This window comes from Momordica charantia (genome assembly GCF_013281855.1).
Source record: "Momordica charantia cultivar OHB3-1 chromosome 8 unlocalized genomic scaffold, Mcharantia_2.0 BLBB01000008.1, whole genome shotgun sequence".
NCBI lineage: Eukaryota > Viridiplantae > Streptophyta > Magnoliopsida > Cucurbitales > Cucurbitaceae > Momordica > Momordica charantia.
Window position 1 is genome coordinate 30,573,533 of NW_028275166.1, and position 18,667 is coordinate 30,592,199.

Genomic DNA, 18,667 nt, shown 5'->3' on the forward strand with positions numbered 1-18,667 from the left:
GTAAGAAGCATAATCCCACTTTTTAAAAAACTATGGAATCTCTTGTATTTTATATAAAGCTGGTCTCAAAACCAACTCAAACTTAATACAAATTCAAGCTTCAGAATGCAACTGACTGAGTACCATGTCCACGTAAGTGCACATGGAGAACAGTTGTTGACGTATCACCTCGACCAAAATTATAAACATGCAATCAACAAAACCTTAAATCAACCATAATCCAGCGCTAAAAAGGAAAATTTGAAAGTTGTTGGACTAAAATAGAAGATTTGGTAGGTTTAGGTTTAGGTTTAGGTTTTTATGGGAAGGAAATTTGGGTAGAAAGAAGGAAGGGAGAAAGAAAAAATCAACGGATGACCTAAAAAACTTGAAACGCAGAAGAAGGGAAGGGAAAAAGGGGAGAAAAAGAAAACGCAAAGGGATCGAGAGAAAATGTCCGAAAGAGATGAATCTCTCTTCTTCTTCCCTTTCAAAATCCTTCTCCATTCCCTTCAAATTTTCTCGAGAAACAAACGGATTTTCCTGTCGATTTTCCTCCTCTTCGCTCTCCCTCTCTCTCTCCTCCTCTTCACCCTCTCTCTCTCCTCCCACCCTCTCAAATCCCACATTCTCCACCTCGAATCCGTCGTCCGCCGTGCCCCCACTCGCTTCGAGTACCGCCATGTCTTCTCCGAGTCCCGCGACGACGCCTTCTCCCTCCTCCGCCTCCGCGCCGCCTTCTTCCTCCCCATCTACGCCTTCTCCCTCCTCGCCGCCGTAGCCACCGTCTCCTCCACCGTCCTCTCCTTCAACTCCAAGCGCCCCTCCCTCAAATCCGCCCTCGCCGCCCTCCGCCACTCCTGGACCCGGCCTCTCGTCACCACCATCTGCATCTACGCCGTTCTCCTCGCCTACTCCATCGTCCCCAATACCCTGGCCTCCATCGCCCGATCTCCCGCCCTCCGATTCGCGATTCTCCTCCTCGGCGGCGTTCTCGAGGTTTACCTCATCGCGATTCTGAGTTTAGGCCTCGTCGTGTCCATCGCGGAGGAGCGATTCGGTTGGGATGCGATCCGAGCCGCGGCCGGCCTCATGGCGGATCGGAGGTTCAGCGGCTCCGTTCTCACGGCTCTGTTCCTTCTCGCGTCGAGCTCCATCGCGTGGGAAATGGAGGGGCTCATGGACGGCGTTGACCACTGGCTGAGGACCACGGCGACGGTCACGTCCAAGGTGGCGATCGGCGTCGGCGATAAGATCGGGTTAATTTCGTTGTACGGAATGGTAATTATCTCCGGGTACGTGGTAACTACGGTTTTTTACTGCGAGTGTAGGAAAAGGGAATTTGCTAGACTGGAAGATGAGGAAGATCATGATCATATCGTCATGGTCTAAATCTTTTACATATAATTTTATTTATTTATTTTTTTCCGGTTAAACGTTTTCAACTACTTCTTCAATATTGTTTGAGTTTCCACTGATGATTAAATTGGAATTTGCCTGGAAAATTTAGCTTATTATTATCAATTTTTTTTCCATGTCCATAATTTTCTTCAAATGTTTATTACGTTGGGATTTGTCTGTGAAGATGAAAATTTTGTTATCTTTAGTTTTTGTTTAAGTGATTACGGATTTGATTGGTTAAATTAGAAGGTAAAGTATTCAATGTATAAAGTTATAATTTTCGGACTCATTGAATACTTTGCATTAATTTTGATTCAGTCAATTCTGTTGGTTTAAACAAGAAATATTGATTCCTTCGGTTTCATAAACTATAAAATTTAAAATTTGTTGATGGGTTTTGTTTGGATTTTCTTTTTGTTGTTAGTTTTGGTTGTTTGGTCGATTTTTGTCAAGAAGTTGGACTTGATTTTGACATATGTTTGTACATTTTTATCTATGGGTTCTAAATAAATATCTCTGCCTTCGAATAATTCTAGATGTGGGTAAACATGGTAAGAAGAAAATAACAAAACTCGTATTTATGGAAAAGATTAAAATAACTGAAATGTCATTAATGATAGATATAAGGAAGTGATATATAATGGTAAAAAGTAAATTAACTTATAGTTGTCATATCTGTAATTCTAGATGTCGTAGTCAAAAAAATAAAAATCTAGATGTCGTAAATTTATCTAGAAAATTTTAAATAGGCACGGAAAAAAATTAAAAAATTGTCATATTTGTATTCCACGCCCAGTTTTGTGATTTAAAAAAAAAATGTTTGAAGTAAACAAAATGTTTTCTTAATATGCTTCTTGTCCAATTTTGGTACATGTACTTTATAATATCTTTATATTGTTCGACATTGGGTCGATACGCAAACTTAAGTTAGATAATGAGCATGAATATGCTATCTTTCAAAGCTTGGTACCATTATAGATAATTTATAGTGGAGAACTTTCCTTTCTTTGATTAGAATGAAGCTAAGTTTAATCTAATTTACTTGAACACTCCTTTATAAATATGGTTATTGGAATTGTAAGATTGTTGAGCCTAATAATTCATTCATTTAGATCAAAGTTGAATGAGATGAATCAACAGCTAAAATTAATAAGAGTAATTTTAGTTATCTAAATTTAAACAGTATTTTTCCTCTTTTATTTGTATATACAACTATTAAATCATTAACTAGAAGCTTATAAAAAACCTATTAAGGATAACAATTTATCCACCTTAGACTAACTCCTCTTCTCAAGTTGTGCATCTGGTTTCATTCAAAAAGTTTCGTACTTTCACTTTTATATATATAAATAAAAGTTCTTCTTATCTAATAAATATGAGATTTTAATCGCATTTCTAAAAATTCCAATTGAAATGAAATTGATAAAGAGACTTCATCTTTTATCAATTCAAACTATGAAATAAAATTTAAATCCACACTCGTTAATATTTGTCAATATCTCCTCTTGTTGGTCGAGATTCAATTTGAAGGAGAGTATGCAAAACCACCAAGTCGATTTTTGTAGAGTTCTAACCCCAATTGAATATCGAATAATTCAATTTTAAAATAGTAAAAAGTAATTTATCTACTTGAATTATGCTTAGATTAACTACCACAAAATCGGTTTTACACCATTTAAAACTAACATCTAATTTTTCTATAAGTTGGAATAGATCAACGAACATCTAATTAGTTCAATCAATTTAATGAAATTATTTATATATTTTTATTTCGACTATAATTTCAAAAACTTTTTTCGTAAAAAAATAGATTGAAAAACAAAGGGAAAAAATTATAAATAAACATAATTTTTAAAATTAAGAAAAAGAACACAAATTAAAAATTTAGAAAAAGTTGGCATATACCCAAAATAATAACAAACATAATATAGACTAATTAGATTTGTAATCACGACACAATCTTTCGCACATCTATCACTTAACAGTGTATTTATAAGTGATAGATATTTACCTATTAATGATAAACGCTGGCCTACAAAATCGTCATATCCATAAAATCTTATTACTTTGATATATACACAAATATACGAAACTATTTGTCACCCCTTAAAGCAAAACCTAATTATAAACTTTCCTCTTTTTTCAAATTTATTTCTTACCAATATTCTTGAGACAGTCAAATCAGATATACAATTTCTCTTCGTCGCTTTACCCAAAATGTCATCCTCAGCCTCAGGAAGATAACGTGGATGTGGGCATCTGAATTCTATAAAATAAAACCCATCTAATTCTTATAAAATGGTTTACTACACAAATGGATAAGAATTCATGTAAAGGAAGCGGTATAGTTTGGAGATGGCTTCCACTGCCTTGTCTTCCCAATACCTCTCTTTCCGCCATGCCCATCCTCCTGCAACTTTCTCCAGGTAATCTCGGCTTCTTCCTCAAATACCCATTTCTCCTCTCCATCAAATTGGTGGGTTTTATTTAGTTTCCCCTTTTTCATCTCGTGTGATTCTATCGGATCGAGAAAATTATCTGGCATCGATTTCTCTGTTTTTTGTAGCATCGGATGTTCATAGGTCGGTAGAGGGAACGATGAAATTAACTGTTTTCTTTTCTGGCAGCTGAGTGATTTGTTCTGTGCCTCTTACCCATTTCTCTCCTTGTTTTTTTTCTTCATTTAACTTTGTCTGTGATCATAGTTCATGTTGAAAGTAGCGTTTATGGGTTCTGAAAAACATCGCAAGCTAAAGAGAATGCCGAATAGTAGAAGCTTTATGTATTGAATTCGTGCATAGCTTAGTGGATAAGGGACCTATTACAAGATAAATTGCTGAACTAAGAAGAAGCTTTTTGTTCCCATCCTTTTGATCGATTAGAGTTTGAACTGCTCTGAGATGTCCAAGAATTTTGTATTCCAGGGTATGATTATTGGTGTAGGCCGTTTAGATTTCCCCCAATTTGATTTAGTTCGTCATGCTTTTAGAAGTGTGGTGCTTGCTTTCATGAGTTGGGCACTAAGAAACTAAGACCTACGTTATTTTACTTTTACAGGAAAGAATGTGGTCTCATTAGTATTTTACTTTTAGTCACCAAGAAGCCGAAATAAAGGAACTAAACGAGTGTGAAGAGCCATTGCAGCTACCTTGATCCTCTAATATTCTGGGCCTTCTTCACCAGTTACCTTACAAATTCTACTTGTCTGAGCTAACTTGCACACATTTCGACTAATCTCACGTGACAGTTATTTAGTCTTTTTTTTTTCCCCTGTCTATGGGAGTTACAAAAAACATCTCCAATTGGATATCAAGGCTATAAACTATAAATTATAATGATGGAAACGAGGAGAACATTTACGCCAAGAAACAACAAAAAAGACAATGGAATCAAAGAAGTGTTCAAAGGGGAGCTATTTTCTTGAAAAATTGGATGATTTCTTTCCATCCATATAGCCCAAAACCCAGCTCGGACAAAATGCATCCATAGAAGCTTTTTCTCCTTAGTGAAGGGGTGACCTGTGAGTAGGTAAACCAATATAGCTTCAGATGGTAAGGGAGTGTGCCATCTAAAAAGTAGTGAGGATTTTGTTCCAATATTTTGTTGAGAAGATGCAAGTGACAAATAAGGGACCTGTAATTCAGACTTTTCTTCACAGAGGACGACCAATGAGGGGATAGTTGCATATAAGGCATTCTCCACTGCAATTTGTCGCGAGTGTTAATAGCTTTCAGAACTAACCTCCCATAGAATAGAACAAACTTTATCTTTTTATGGTAATAATCACTCCATATGGACTTGTAAAAGATGGGGGTTCTTAATATTTGATAAATCCCGATTAAGAGAGTTGATAGAGAAGAGGCCATTTGGTTCCAAACTCCATAAGTATATATCCTTGTCCATAGAATGATGTTTTTTGGCCAAAATCTGTAGGAGGGATGTCATTTCTGTAATTTCTGCTTCTTTTAAATTTCTTCGAAATCTAAAGTCCCAAGGAGCCACTTCCTTAGACGGTTATACCACATTTCATCTATTGTATTGTAATCAGCTTGTCAGATGTCAATGCAAAAAGAAGGGAGTACGTGCTGTAAAGGTGGTCCTTAGTCAACCATGAGTCCTTCCAAAAAGCTGGGAATTTACCACCAACCACCTTGATGGAAATTCCGCTGAAGATCAGGGCCTATACCTTTAGAGTCTCTTTCCATGGTCCATGCACCATTGCTGTTTGTGGAAGCTCTCTGATGGTGGTGGCGAACAGTGGGCCCATATTTCTCATCTATCACCTTTAGAGTTTCGCCAAAGGGCATTTTCTTCCAACAAATAACACCAAATCCATTTGGAAAGAAGAGCCTTGTTCTTTGATTTGATATTGCAAATGCCGAGTCCACCTTCTTCCAAAGGCCCACTGACTTTGTCCCAATAGACCATGCCCTGCCCTTCTTTGTCTTTGTAGCCCTTCCAAAGGGACTTTCAGATGATTCTATTTCTCTCTAAATCTTTAGCGCTCTTTGTTTGGCTAGAAAAGAAGGAAAAATAATAAAGAGGGAGGTTTGAGAGAGTGGCTTGTATAAGTGTAAGTCTTCCACCTTTAGATATTGTAGAGACTAAAGTTGGAGAGAATTCAACGTTCTATATTCTCATTATTAAAGTCTATATATATATAGACAAATATACAAGGTTGACCTAATCCTATAAGGAGAAGGTAAAGGACAAATTAATATTAATATAAGAATATAAAATATACTAATATCTATACTCTAACACTCCCCCTCAAGTTGGTGCATATATGTTAATCATGCCCAACTTGTTAGACAAATAATCTATTCGTGCTCCATTCAACTTGTGTTCTGTGATTTTTGATATCATTGGGATCACCTCAGAAGTCACGATTGATTTCTTCTCAGCCATAACAAACAAACTAACTTATTTGAATAAAACGACAGAACCAAACAAAACCAAATCAGATCGAACCGAACTTGAACTTGATGAACCAAACCACTTGAAACCAAACCGGTTGAACTGGACCACTTGAACCGGATTAGGTATTTTCTAGAACCAGAAACCCTAAGTGCTACCCCACGACAACCAGAGGGGCAAAGGCGATTGGCGGTGATGGAAGCGCACGGCAACTAGCGGCGACGAAGGTGCGAAGAACGGCGAGACGAAACCCACGAATAGCAATTGGAAAACAGCAGCGTTGGCGAATCAGCAAACGGCGGCGACCGGCGACCGGCGGCAGCGGTGGTGGTCGGCGGCGGGCGGTGGTGAGTTGTGTTGGATAGCAATGAACAAAACCCTAAGGCACAAAACCCTAATGGGCACAAAACCCTAATGGGCGCAAAACCCTAATGGGCATCAAAACCCTAATGGGCGCAAGAAACTTAGAGCTCTGATACCATGTAGAGACTAAAGTTGGAGAGAATTCAACATTCTATATTCTCATTATTAAAGTCTATATATATAGACAAATATACAAGGTTGACCTAATCCTATAAGGAGAAGGTAAAAGACAAATTAATATTAATATAAGAATATAAAATATACTAATATCTATACTCTAATAGATATGAAGAGGGCTCCCAAGTGCTGAGCTTTTTTCTAACCTTTTCCAGCATAGGATCCCAAAAAGAGGAGGTATTGTACTTACCATTTAGGGGAAGACCTAAGTAAGTATGCCAGATACCATTTTTACACACAAACCAAGCTGCCAACAGCTCAATTTCAGTATCCTCCATATTAATACCCATCATTTCAGATTTTTGAAGGTTGATGTTTAGACTAGATGTTTCTTCAAAGATTCTGATGGTGTTGAAAATTTTGGAGAGGTGATCGTTGTCTGTTGAAGAGAAAAGAATAGCGTCGTCTGCAAATTATAGGCGATGGACTTGAAAAGAGATTTTCCCCACCGAACAGCTCTTAATCAGATGGAATCAGCAGCTTGAGTTATCAATCTACTGAGGCAGTCCACTATTAGAATGAAGAGGATGGGTGTGAGTGGGTCACCTTGTCCAAGGCCTCTTGTTGCCAAGAACGTTACTCTAGGTCTCCCGTTTATGAAAATAGAGAAATTTGTAGATGATTTGAATCCCCTAATCCATCTCCTCCATATAAGTCCAAAACCTTTTGCTTCCAGAATATCATTTAGAAAATCCCAGTCCACTTTGTCAAATGCTTTTTCAATATCAAGTTTTATGACCATAACTATAGTTACTAAGAAAATTCATATGATATTATCCCAAGTAGGTGGCCATCACGGTTTCAACTCATTTCCTCTTAGCACTTTACGTTTTTATTGAATCCAATGATCACTAGGTCAATCCATGGTAGTTCATCATTATTCACTCATTATTTACTCCTCTCTTTGTGCTCTGTATATTCCCTCAGTGAAGGGATTCCATTCGTTCCCTAGAATTGGAAAAATTCAGAATGAGGAACTTCCCTTAAAATGCTCCAATTTCCTAAGACGTATATAGGCATTGAAATGAGCGCTAAAATGTCGTCTCATTTACTTTTGAGCTATGTCTCAAAAAATGTGCCCAATCATTCTTAACTAGATGTTCCAAATTATGGTGTTGAAACTGAATTCGTAGATTTTCGCTCTTCCCTGTTAGTTGATGACCAGCAAAAGCACTTAAATAGTTGGATACAAGTTTCCACACATTAAATGGTGCTGATATTGTAGCCATTATTTCGGTCATGGGAAATGTTACAACTCTAATTTGAAGTGTTATAAGAAAGGAACTAAAACAATATTGAATGAATTTGTTTAACTGATATTATCTGTTGATCCATGGGCATTATTTTCTGATCATGAAACAGTATTTCATCCTTGCTAATTGCTGCATCATTCTTGATGTTCCTTTCCTTTCCAGGTGGGGTTGGAACAGGGATCAAGGTGGAGGCAAAATTACCCATAGAACAAGGGGTCAAGCGTTTCGAATCTTGGCCAACCCTAATGTACGCTTTGACTCAAGGCTTCTACATGTTTAATGGCAATATATTTGGTTTGAATATGGTCAAAGATTTTGTAGGTATGTCATTAGTAATTGATTAGTGAATGCTTATGATAACAAACTGCCTAGATATATTTGGAGAATTCTCCCCCACCTGGCCTTGAATTTGAATAGAATCAATCTTTCAGCATCTCTTATGCTTGAAATTTGACATAGTTGGCTGTCTGATTCCTTGGATTTGAAGTGCTGTGACAGTTGATATACCGTTGTTCGGTTACTTGTTTATCCTATGCTTGTTATTAGATCTTAGGATTTCTATCAACCTTGGAGAATCTGTGATTCAATGCATTTTCTTCCTTTTGGATTTGTTTTCATCAAGCTGCAATCTCGCAATAAAGTCATTTTGTAAGTTGATTATGGGCTTCTGTTCTGCAACAAACATATATTATGTCAATTGTTTAGGTCTCTCCTGGGAAAGATGGCTTTGTTAAAGAGGTGATCATGGTAGATCCTTTGGAAGCCAAACGAATGGCTGCGAAACAAATGGAAAAGATAAAAGCAAAAGAGAAATTGAAGGTAAAGAAAGTTATTGTCTATGGTGCAAAACTTGTTTATAAACAGTATGGATAGTTTTCCTAAGTTCTTTCTTGAAGGAGAGAATAATGGCTATACAAATTTAAGATGTGCTGGAAATAATGTATGTTGTGAAATGTGAACGCAGCGAAGACGTCAAATAGAAGCGATTAATGGAGCATGGGCAATGATTGGTCTCACTGCAGGGCTCGTCATCGAAGGTCAAACTGGAAAAGGCATTCTAGCGCAGGTGAAAAGTTATAGTTTTCTTACGTTCTAACATTATTAGAAATTAATATTGGTTTAGGACATACTCAGAAATGGTAGCTTAAAACCTTTTCTACAGTAACCCCAATGGTTGTGCGGAGCGGTTAAAAAGGTCCTTAAATACGACAAGAATTTATGGCATCGACTGCTTCATTTAGATACGTTATTTTCACTCGAACGTTACAAGGTTCGATGATAGTCATCATTTTTCTTCATTTGAGTAAACATGGAGGTGAAAGTGTTGGGTTGGACAACAGGTGCCTAATTTCTAAAGCTTGGAATTCTAACCTGTATGTCTTTGTGTTCAATCTCTCTAAGACTATTTAGAACCAAATATTATCAAACTTCTTTTTCTTCCCCTCCTGTTTGATAAATATTTTTTTTCAAAGATTTTTATATCTAAAAACTAAGCCATTTTGCTTACAACTTCTTTGTCTCTGATCTTCTTTATTGAAAATGTTCTGAAATCCTAGAGAAAATTTAAGAACTTAAAAGAATTTTCAAATTTCGCCAAGAGATCCTTTGGGTTCATCTGGACATGAAAAGAATATCCTTTTTTCAAAATCATGCTGGAAGGTCATCCCTTCAAACTCGGAAAAAGAAATTCTTTGGGTTCGAGTTCGATGTAAGCTTTCTTGTGGAGGAACAATCGAATGGTCAATAACTCATTTTATTTCATTTTTCTCAATGAATGTGTGATTTTTCATAAACAAATTGTACAAGCTTTAATCTAGGTTGAATGGACTTTGGAGGAATGAGTTCAAACTCCTAAGCCCTACGTGCCTAAGATATTAAAATACTTATAATTTCTTGACAACTTAATGTCTTAGAATCAGCCAACATTAGCACAGGCCTTAATTGCAAAATAGACATTAAACAAAACAGCTTCTCAGTAACAATATTTTCTCCCAACACTAAATTGAAACTTTTCTTGTTTCAAATTTCAATCTCTAACATGTTTTTTCTTCATTATTTTCTAGTTGACCGATTACTTCAACACCGTTGTCCATGTCTTTGTACGATAGACAACTTCGAAGGCAAAGATTGAAGTCTTCGAATGAGGAACTATTCTCGTATCAACCATTGAAAGTTTAGTACATTAAATATTTCTGAGCAGGTCTTATCGCACATCGTTTTATACATTTGTATGGAAAAAAAAAAAGAGGAGATCTTTCCATCCTAAGAACCTCAAGAATCAAACTGGTGTTGAGGACTCTGTATTGATTCCTTTTCTCAAGTTTGATTTTTCTGCACATTTCATATACAAAATTGACATTTAATTGTGAAGCCATTGGGATATGAACTATGAAGCAGTGGATATATATGGTTCTGTTTTGGAAGATTTTATTGATAATACAGTCAATATCTCATTCTCTACACTTTTCTTTTTCTAGAGGCTGGTTCTATTTTTTCTCATTTGATTATCCCTCTTAAAAGTATGATATATATATTTTAAATATTATTTTGGTCAATCTATTTTTGATTTTAGTGCATGTTGGTTCTTGTACTTTCAACCTTTATTCGTTTAATTTTGTATTCTCAAAATTTCTATTTTGGTCTGTGTAATTTTTAAAAGTGATCAATTTGGTATATAATTGTAAAATTTTAACACAAATTTTATATAAAATACAAAATATTTTAATATAAATCTATAGTTACATTTTAAGAAATTAAGTTAATGAAGTGTTATGCTAAAAATAGCATAGAGATAAATGAGATAAAAAAATGGAGGCTGAAATTGGTTAGTTTTTAAAAGTATAAGAATTAAAATAGATCCAGTGATTAAAATGAACAAAAATTGAAAATATAAGGATAATTAGACGTTTTGAAAATCTATGGATATACTGAGTCAAAATAAAAGAGTACTAGAATCTTAATGATATTTAAATAAAAAATTTAAAACTAAATTTTCTTTGGTCTAATGCACCTGTTGGTGGTACATATATGTTAGTTAGCTATTCTCGCTTTGAATTTTTTCCACGTCTTAATAACATATTAAAAATCAATTAAGAAAATATATTATAATAATATAGAGAAAATGCTACCGTTAATCTCACTACGTATTTGACAATACATTATAATAATCAGTGTTGTATTTGCGAAAGTAAAAAAAAAAAAGCAACTGTTATTATATAAAATTTAAAATTTAATAGGGGTAAATGCTGACCAAAATAAATTATGCATTTTAAAAAATCGTCAAACATATTAGATATATTTTTCTGAATAATTTTTTAGACAAATATATTTGATTTAATCGATAATCGAACTGTATCTAATCAAATATAAATAACTTAAATATAATTTAAAAATTCTGTATACTCTGAAATATGATTATTCCTAGGTAAAGTGAGAAATTTAAGATCCTAACCTAAGCATAGAAGTTTAGAGTTTGCACATTGTAGATGAAAATATCGTAGCTAGTCATATATACATATTGGTAAAAAAAAAAATCTAGAAGAATCCAAAATTAATTTAACACTAAATCTGGTTTTAAAATCAATTTAACAGTGAAATCAATCATTTTGTAAATGAATCCAAAATTAACTGATTCCTAAAATTGATTAAATAATTTACATTTAAAATGAAATCTATCGTAAAACCTGGGAGAGATAAGTTTAATCTCGAATTAAATTTTGTAGGTGAGGTTTAAAAATAGAATAAGGATAAAGATGGAAATCACCATAGTTTAAATTCTCTTATTATGATGTTATTTGGCAATTTATTAAAACGGGTTCAATTCTGGCTCCTCACCTAAATTATCCAATTTAATATATTGGAGGTACATGCCCTCAATGGTGAGCGGCCCAAGCCCACTAAGTTAGAGTTCAATCATGTGTTGGGCTGGGCCGAGGTTACATGACCAGTACTAATCCTATCCAAGTTATATATGGGCTACTAATTGGGCTTTGACTTCTGGATCCAACTTTAAAATGGGCCATGGCTGACATCTTGTTATCATGCTCACGCCTTTGGATTTTAACTTTTCTTTTCTTCTCGAGATCGTTTGATAGAAACAATATTATTAATCCATAAACTGAGTTCTTAACTTTTAAAAAATTCCAATTACCTCTCAAAGTTTTGAATTGTAATCCTAGGTTATCTTTTATCATTTATATTGTTTGCTAAATCACAATGTGACATGTTTATGGGATGGATAAACAAAATAAAGTGACACAGAAAATATGTTCTTTTATTTTTTATTAAAATAGTTTATATTATTATTTATTTTTAGTATAATAACGTGTGGGTAGGAGTTCAAACACAGACTTTTTGGTTGGAGATATATGCCTTAACCAGTTAAGCTAGGTTGGTAAAATAATTTATAGGTTAAAATACTATTTTATTATTAACTTTTAAAATATTGGTTTTGATTGCCGTACTTTCAACTTTGGTCCATTTTAGTTGTACTTTCAAAATTCGTTTTTTCCATATACTTTTAAAAGTGACCATTTTGGTCCCTTAATTTTATTTTAAATCTCATTTTCTCTATTACAATTTCAACACGATAATACACTCAATATATTTATTGAAATGTAACCATGACTTTATATTAAATGATTTCCGTTACGTGTAGAAATTTTTTGTGTAAAAGTTTGAAAATTGGGACCAAACTGGTCTCTTTTTAAAAGTAGATGGACCTGTAAAATTAATATAAAGATGAAAATGAACCGAAACAAAAAATACATAAGACCAAAATAGTATTTAAACCTAATTTATATTATTACTATCACACATGAAAACAATAATTGAATAACAAAAATACTGTGTTTCTGTGTTTGAAAAAAAAGTAGTTAATTGATGATCATATTGCTTGGTTGTAATTCTATTTATTTGGAAGATAGTGAAGAACATTTATGAAATGATAGGGGTCTTAATTGGGAAAAGTGTGATGACATTATTTAATGCAATTAATGTAAGTGTTGAGAAAAAGGTGAGAGAAAAATTATTAAGTTAGTTGGAATTATTAAATGGGAATAAAGTTGTGGGAATTATTAATTGAATCATGTAGTGATGGGAGAGGGGACAGGTAAGCATGGTTCCATTAAAAGCCTGCAAATCTGCAAAAAGATGACCAAAAAAAAAAAAAAAAAATAGTGAGAGAAATAAATAAAGAGAGAGAGAAAATAAAGGAGATATGTTATAGTTTATCATATGCATGTTATGTTCCCCTATCTTAGGTTAATGCTCACATTTCTATTCTAAAGAGAGAAAAAGAGTAAAGTTTATCTTTATTGATGGTTTAGATTTTTTTTTGGTCTTATTTCAGCAAAAAGGAAAAATAAAATTGGAACTTTTCAGGTTGTTTCATTTTTGTACCTGAAGTTTAAAAATGTTTAATCTTGTGATCTATAAATTTTTAGGTTTATTCTATTTTGGTCGGTAAATTTTTAAAATGTTAATTTTTAGTCCAAAAAACAACCATTTTGGTTTCGACTTATTGTTTTAATATTTCATTAATTATTCGATAAATGAAAAGTGTGATTTCAAGCATACATATTAACTTACACATATTAGAGCTACATAAGTTGGCTATGGTAGGAAAAGAATCAAAACCATTTTTGTTTATTCTAAAGTCAATGAACTAAAATAGACATTTTGAATATTTCGAATCAACATGTAATAATAAACCTAAAAATTTAGGGCCAAAATGAAATAAAACCTCGATTAAAAATGACGTTAAGGACAACGATACCAAAATATATCCACAATGGTATGATATTGTCTGCTTTAGACATAGTCCTCAAGGCTTTACTTTTGGTTTCACTCAAAATGTCTCATACCAATCGAGATAATTTTCCTATTTTATATACCATGAATCATGCTCTTCCCTAGTTCATGTAATATTTTGTTTGTATTCTCATTGCAAGCCCAAGAAATGGGAACTAAACCGCCAGAAAAGAACATATAATAAAGTACAAAAATAAATAATAAAAAAATAAAAAGTAGAATTAATTTTTTTTAAAATATTTTTACTTATTGAAAAAAGAATAGGAGTGAGTAAGAACCTTTTTGGAGGTCCACATCTACTTTTCAATAGATGAAAAAGAAAGGCAAAGCTTTTTGCTTACAAGACAATCTTTTTCTTTTTAGGGTTTTAGGTGAACTAAGAGTTTGGCATTCATGAGAGAGAGAGAGATTTGTTTGTTTGTTTTTTTTTTTTTCAAAAGAATACAAAAGGGAAACCAATTAGGAGTAGGTTAAAAGCATTCTTAACTAAAAGTGTGCAATCCCCCTTTGTCTCACATTGACTTTATGGGAATTTTTTTTTTAATTTTTTTTTTAATTTTTTCCCATCTTCTCCCCATTTTGTTTAAGTAATATATCAATTTTACTTTTAAATTAATGTATCTATGGTACTACTTTTTAAGTCATCCACATGGCACCTTATTTATTATCATCTTTTGCATTTGTGTGATAAATCAATTTTGGTCAATGCAAAAAGATCATGAAGAAAATATAATTGAAAATTATTTTATATCATTTAGGTTCGTTTACTCAATCATAATGATTAAGAATCAGAATAAAAATCAATTGGAATCGGATTATTATTCTATAAATTTAACAAAATCATATATATTGTTAATTGAGACGGATGGAATTGTGATTTATCATGTCCTTAATTAAAATAATAATAATTAAGTTTAAATTATTCTATCTTGATTTCTAAAAACGTTCAAATATTTTATTTTATTCCCTTTTTAACTTTAGAATGCTTTGCTTTAGTTTCTAAATTTTACCTAAAGAGGTCATTAACAAGTTCATTGATGTTTTCATTAATTATTGAATAAAAAAATTTAATTATTTTGATATGCCTTATTGGATGTGGCTTTAAGCAATTTTCCCAATGGAGATATAATCATTAAATAAATGGATAAAATACATGTTGATTTAATAATTAAAAAAATCAATGTCAATATAAAATTAGCTTGCAGTAATTGACACTTATCTATGACCAAGAGATATGAGTTCGAATCTCCTACCCCAACTTATTGTACTAAAAAAAATTAAAAAAAAAACGATAAATACTCTAATATTTTTTAAAAAAATGTTATGAAGTATAAGAATCAAATCAAAATATTTGGATGTATAAAAAAAAAACAACCTAAAGTAGGGATCAAAATAAAAGTTAGACTCAAAAAATATTAATTAGCTAAGACTCCCACGGGATAATATGGTCAATAAACTATTGAAAATGAATCATATAAAGTTTTTTTTTTTAGATTAATCATAAATTAAGATGTGATGCTTTTTTGGGAAGTAATTCATGATCATGATATGTCTGGAAGGAAAAAAAATTTATTAACTAGCATAAGGAGATATTGTTAGATTATCTAAAAAGATGATTGGATGAGGGATTTGAAGATTTTAATTTTAATTATAGGCCTTTGCAAAAGATGGTATATTTCAAACAAACTATATAATAAAATAATTTTATTGGGTGGTAAAGCTTTTGTCAGGCTTTATAAAAAGGGGATGATGCAAGATTGGGGAGTGTGGTGGGTGAAATTTTGAAGATATTATTATTATTATTTTAATGGTAAGATATAATAGGACATATATATTAGGATGTTGTTTCACAAATCAATATTTAATATAATTTTGAAGAGTTGTCATAGGTTGATTATATCAATAAAAAGTTAAAAAGTTAGTATCTTTACAAAATGTGGGAGATGTACAAGAATCTTTTGGTGTGTCGAACAATGAATAAATATTTTCTATTTAAAAAAAAGGGTAATTTAGGAACCTATTTGATAACGTTCTCATTTCTTATTTCTCGTTTTCAATTTTATTAATAAATTTAAGTATTTGACAACTATTTATATTTCTTATTTCTCATTGTTTAAAAATACTCTAAAAATTGTATAAAAATTTTGAAAACAATAAAAATAAAGTTTTTGTTTTATGTTCCCGAGAATCTAATCACTTGAGTATATAATTTAAGGTCGTAGGCTTGACTCCCCACTTTCATCACATGTTAAACTAAAACAAAAAGTTATTAAACTACGCTATCAAACTTTATGTTTAATGAAAGTTTTTAATTTTTTTTATCATCCTTCTTAATCAGAACCTTAAACTGTTAATTTTGTCTCATGGAATCTCAAAGGTGTACAAGTGATTAAATCCATATTTCTTAAAAATAAAATTAGTTCATTAACCAACGAATAAGTGACACAAAATTCAGTTCTAGAAATGTGCCAGTCTAAGTATAAATATTTATAACCCTAGACATAGAATTAAATTTGTAAAAATGAAAATATATATATATATATATATATATATATATATATATATATATATAACTGTTGAAGCAATTTTTGGGATGCTGGTTGAACTGGGAGTCGGTGATCGGGTCGACTGCCAAGGGATCAAGGAGAGGTTGGGTCTAGCTAGGAGAAGCCGAGTGCCGATGTGAACAAGGGAATTACAATATCTTGTTGTTTGGAAGATTGAGAGAGTTGATAGTCTTCACGAGATCTTAACTTTAGAAGTTGAAGCGAGCAAAAAAAGAAGGTGAGTGGATGCCAGCATGGTATCTGCCAACCACACTCCGATGCTTAAATCAGTATATTCAGACGAGAGTAGTAAATAGTGGCTTAAAATAAAATGACATATCTTGAAAGGTTAGAGGTCCTTTCTATTTATAGGAGATGTGGTAGTGTGAACGCATGGTGGCAGCATACCTATGGTTCGCGCTATAACCTGCACTATGGTGTGACGCCAACATAGACCGAACTATAACTAACCCATAATGGCAGTTGAAGTGAGGTCGACTTATAAGACGTCCAATATGGCGCGAAGGTGGCTGTACACCTATAAACCACCCAATATGGGGTGGAGATGGTTGCACACCTATAAGCCGTCCAATATGGGATAGAGGTGTCTGCACACCTATAAGCTTCTCAATTTGAAATTTTATCTCAATTGGACTTGTTTTAGTTAGGGTCTTCTCCGATCCACACTCGAAGTGAGTCTTACTTATTAGGACTGATGCATGTTTGATAAATTCAACCACAACAATGACAAAGCAATAAAAAACTCAAATTCTAATTTAAAAGGGTCAAAGTTTAATTCGAGCAATAAAAGAATTAACATCACAAAAATAATTTTCAACTAGCTAGGCCCAAATTTTCATTAACCACAACTAGTGGCACATATTATGGAATATTTAAAATGAATAATAGTGACAAATTCAAGAAATTTATAAGAGAAGAATTTACATCAAAATGAACTTAGAAATGTGCGTTTTAAATTTTTAAATTTCTCTTTTTTAGTACAATAAAAATAAGAATAGGTAAAACCTCACGTGATGGAGTAATACTAGAAGAGCAATGTATTTATTGTTCTAAAAAAGACAAAAAAATATGTGAGATGGAGATTCGAATCTTTGACTTTTTGGTGGTTAATAATTTATTGCTTAACTAGTTGAATTGTTTTCAAATTGGCATCTAGATTTATGGAACAAAATAAATATTTGGAATAAATTCATGTATACTTTTTTTTTTTTTGAAGAAAACAAAATGTAAATTTTAAAAAGAAGTGGGCCAAACTCAACTTTTTTACCTTTTTTTAGGCAACTTTTTTACTTAAAATTAGCTTTTTACTTTTCTTATTCTTTATTTAAGTACAATAACAACTAACTATTTAGGTCTTGATTAAGCCTCATAAATCATTCCTAAACGAACTTCTAATAAATTCCTTAGTAATTGTAAATTTGTTTCTATTTATTAAAAAAAGGAACAAAAAATAAGAAACAAAAACCAAAAAATAAGAAACGAGCACTTAACATCTGGGTTAGATGAAAAAACAGAAAGCCAAACGTTAACACAATGATTGAGCAAAAAGACCAAATTGGACACATGTGGTTGGCAGCTTGTGTTTGGAAGGTGATAAAAGGAACTCAATAGAGAGGGGGAGAGAGAGCATAGATCCATTTATTAGGGAGATTGGATGAATGTGGTGTGGGAAAAGCATAAGAATATGTTATATTATGTAATGTAAAAGGGTGTAAAGTTGAGAGTGTGAATTTGTTTGGGTTGGAAATGGGAAAATGCCATTTTGCCCTTTTTTTTTTTATTTCCATTTCTCACACTCCACACATTTTTTCTGCATCTTGACAAATCTAACTCAACCTTTTTTTCTCTCTTCCAACCATTATTCTCCTCCCTCTATCTGACTCATAGTAGGCCTGCCTAGTTTTGTCTTTATAATTTTAAAAATTATAAATTTGATTCTTACGGGTATGAATCTAATTTAATCTTTTTTTGAATTTAGTCGTGTGGAAAGTAATAAGAACTAGTTTGGTAGCATTATTGTTTCTTATTTTTCGTTCTCAATCTTATTAAGAAATTACCTAAATATTGGATAACTATTTATATTTTTTGTTTCTCGTTTTTTTAATATTTTAAAAATTATAGAGAAATTTTGGAAATAGCAAAAAATAAGTTTCGTAATAGTATAGTTGGCATCTTGTCTTTGAAAGGTGATAAAAGGAA

General features: G+C 32.6%; 1 protein-coding gene across 4 annotated transcripts; it reads left to right on the top strand.

The window, feature by feature from the left end:
- Positions 1–226: 226 nt before the first annotated feature.
- On the top strand, positions 227–10,552 carry LOC111020859 (uncharacterized). Of its 4 annotated transcripts, XR_015792849.1 has the most exons (6): positions 258–1,274; positions 8,253–8,337; positions 8,796–8,909; positions 9,055–9,156; positions 9,253–9,360; positions 10,154–10,552. XR_015792849.1 is itself a non-coding variant. In XM_088127615.1 (5 exons), the coding sequence occupies exons 1-5, from the start codon at positions 433–435 to the stop codon at positions 10,196–10,198; spliced, it is 1,188 nt and encodes a 395-aa protein (XP_087983741.1). In that variant the 5' UTR covers positions 271–432; the 3' UTR covers positions 10,199–10,552. The 4 variants fall into 4 exon arrangements, 2 of the variants coding, with proteins under 2 accessions (XP_087983741.1, XP_022153344.1); XM_088127615.1 differs by lacking the exon at positions 9,253–9,360 and having other exon boundaries at positions 271–1,274; XM_022297652.2 differs by lacking the exons at positions 258–1,274; positions 9,253–9,360 and adding an exon at positions 3,552–3,806.
- Positions 10,553–18,667: the final 8,115 nt, after the last annotated feature.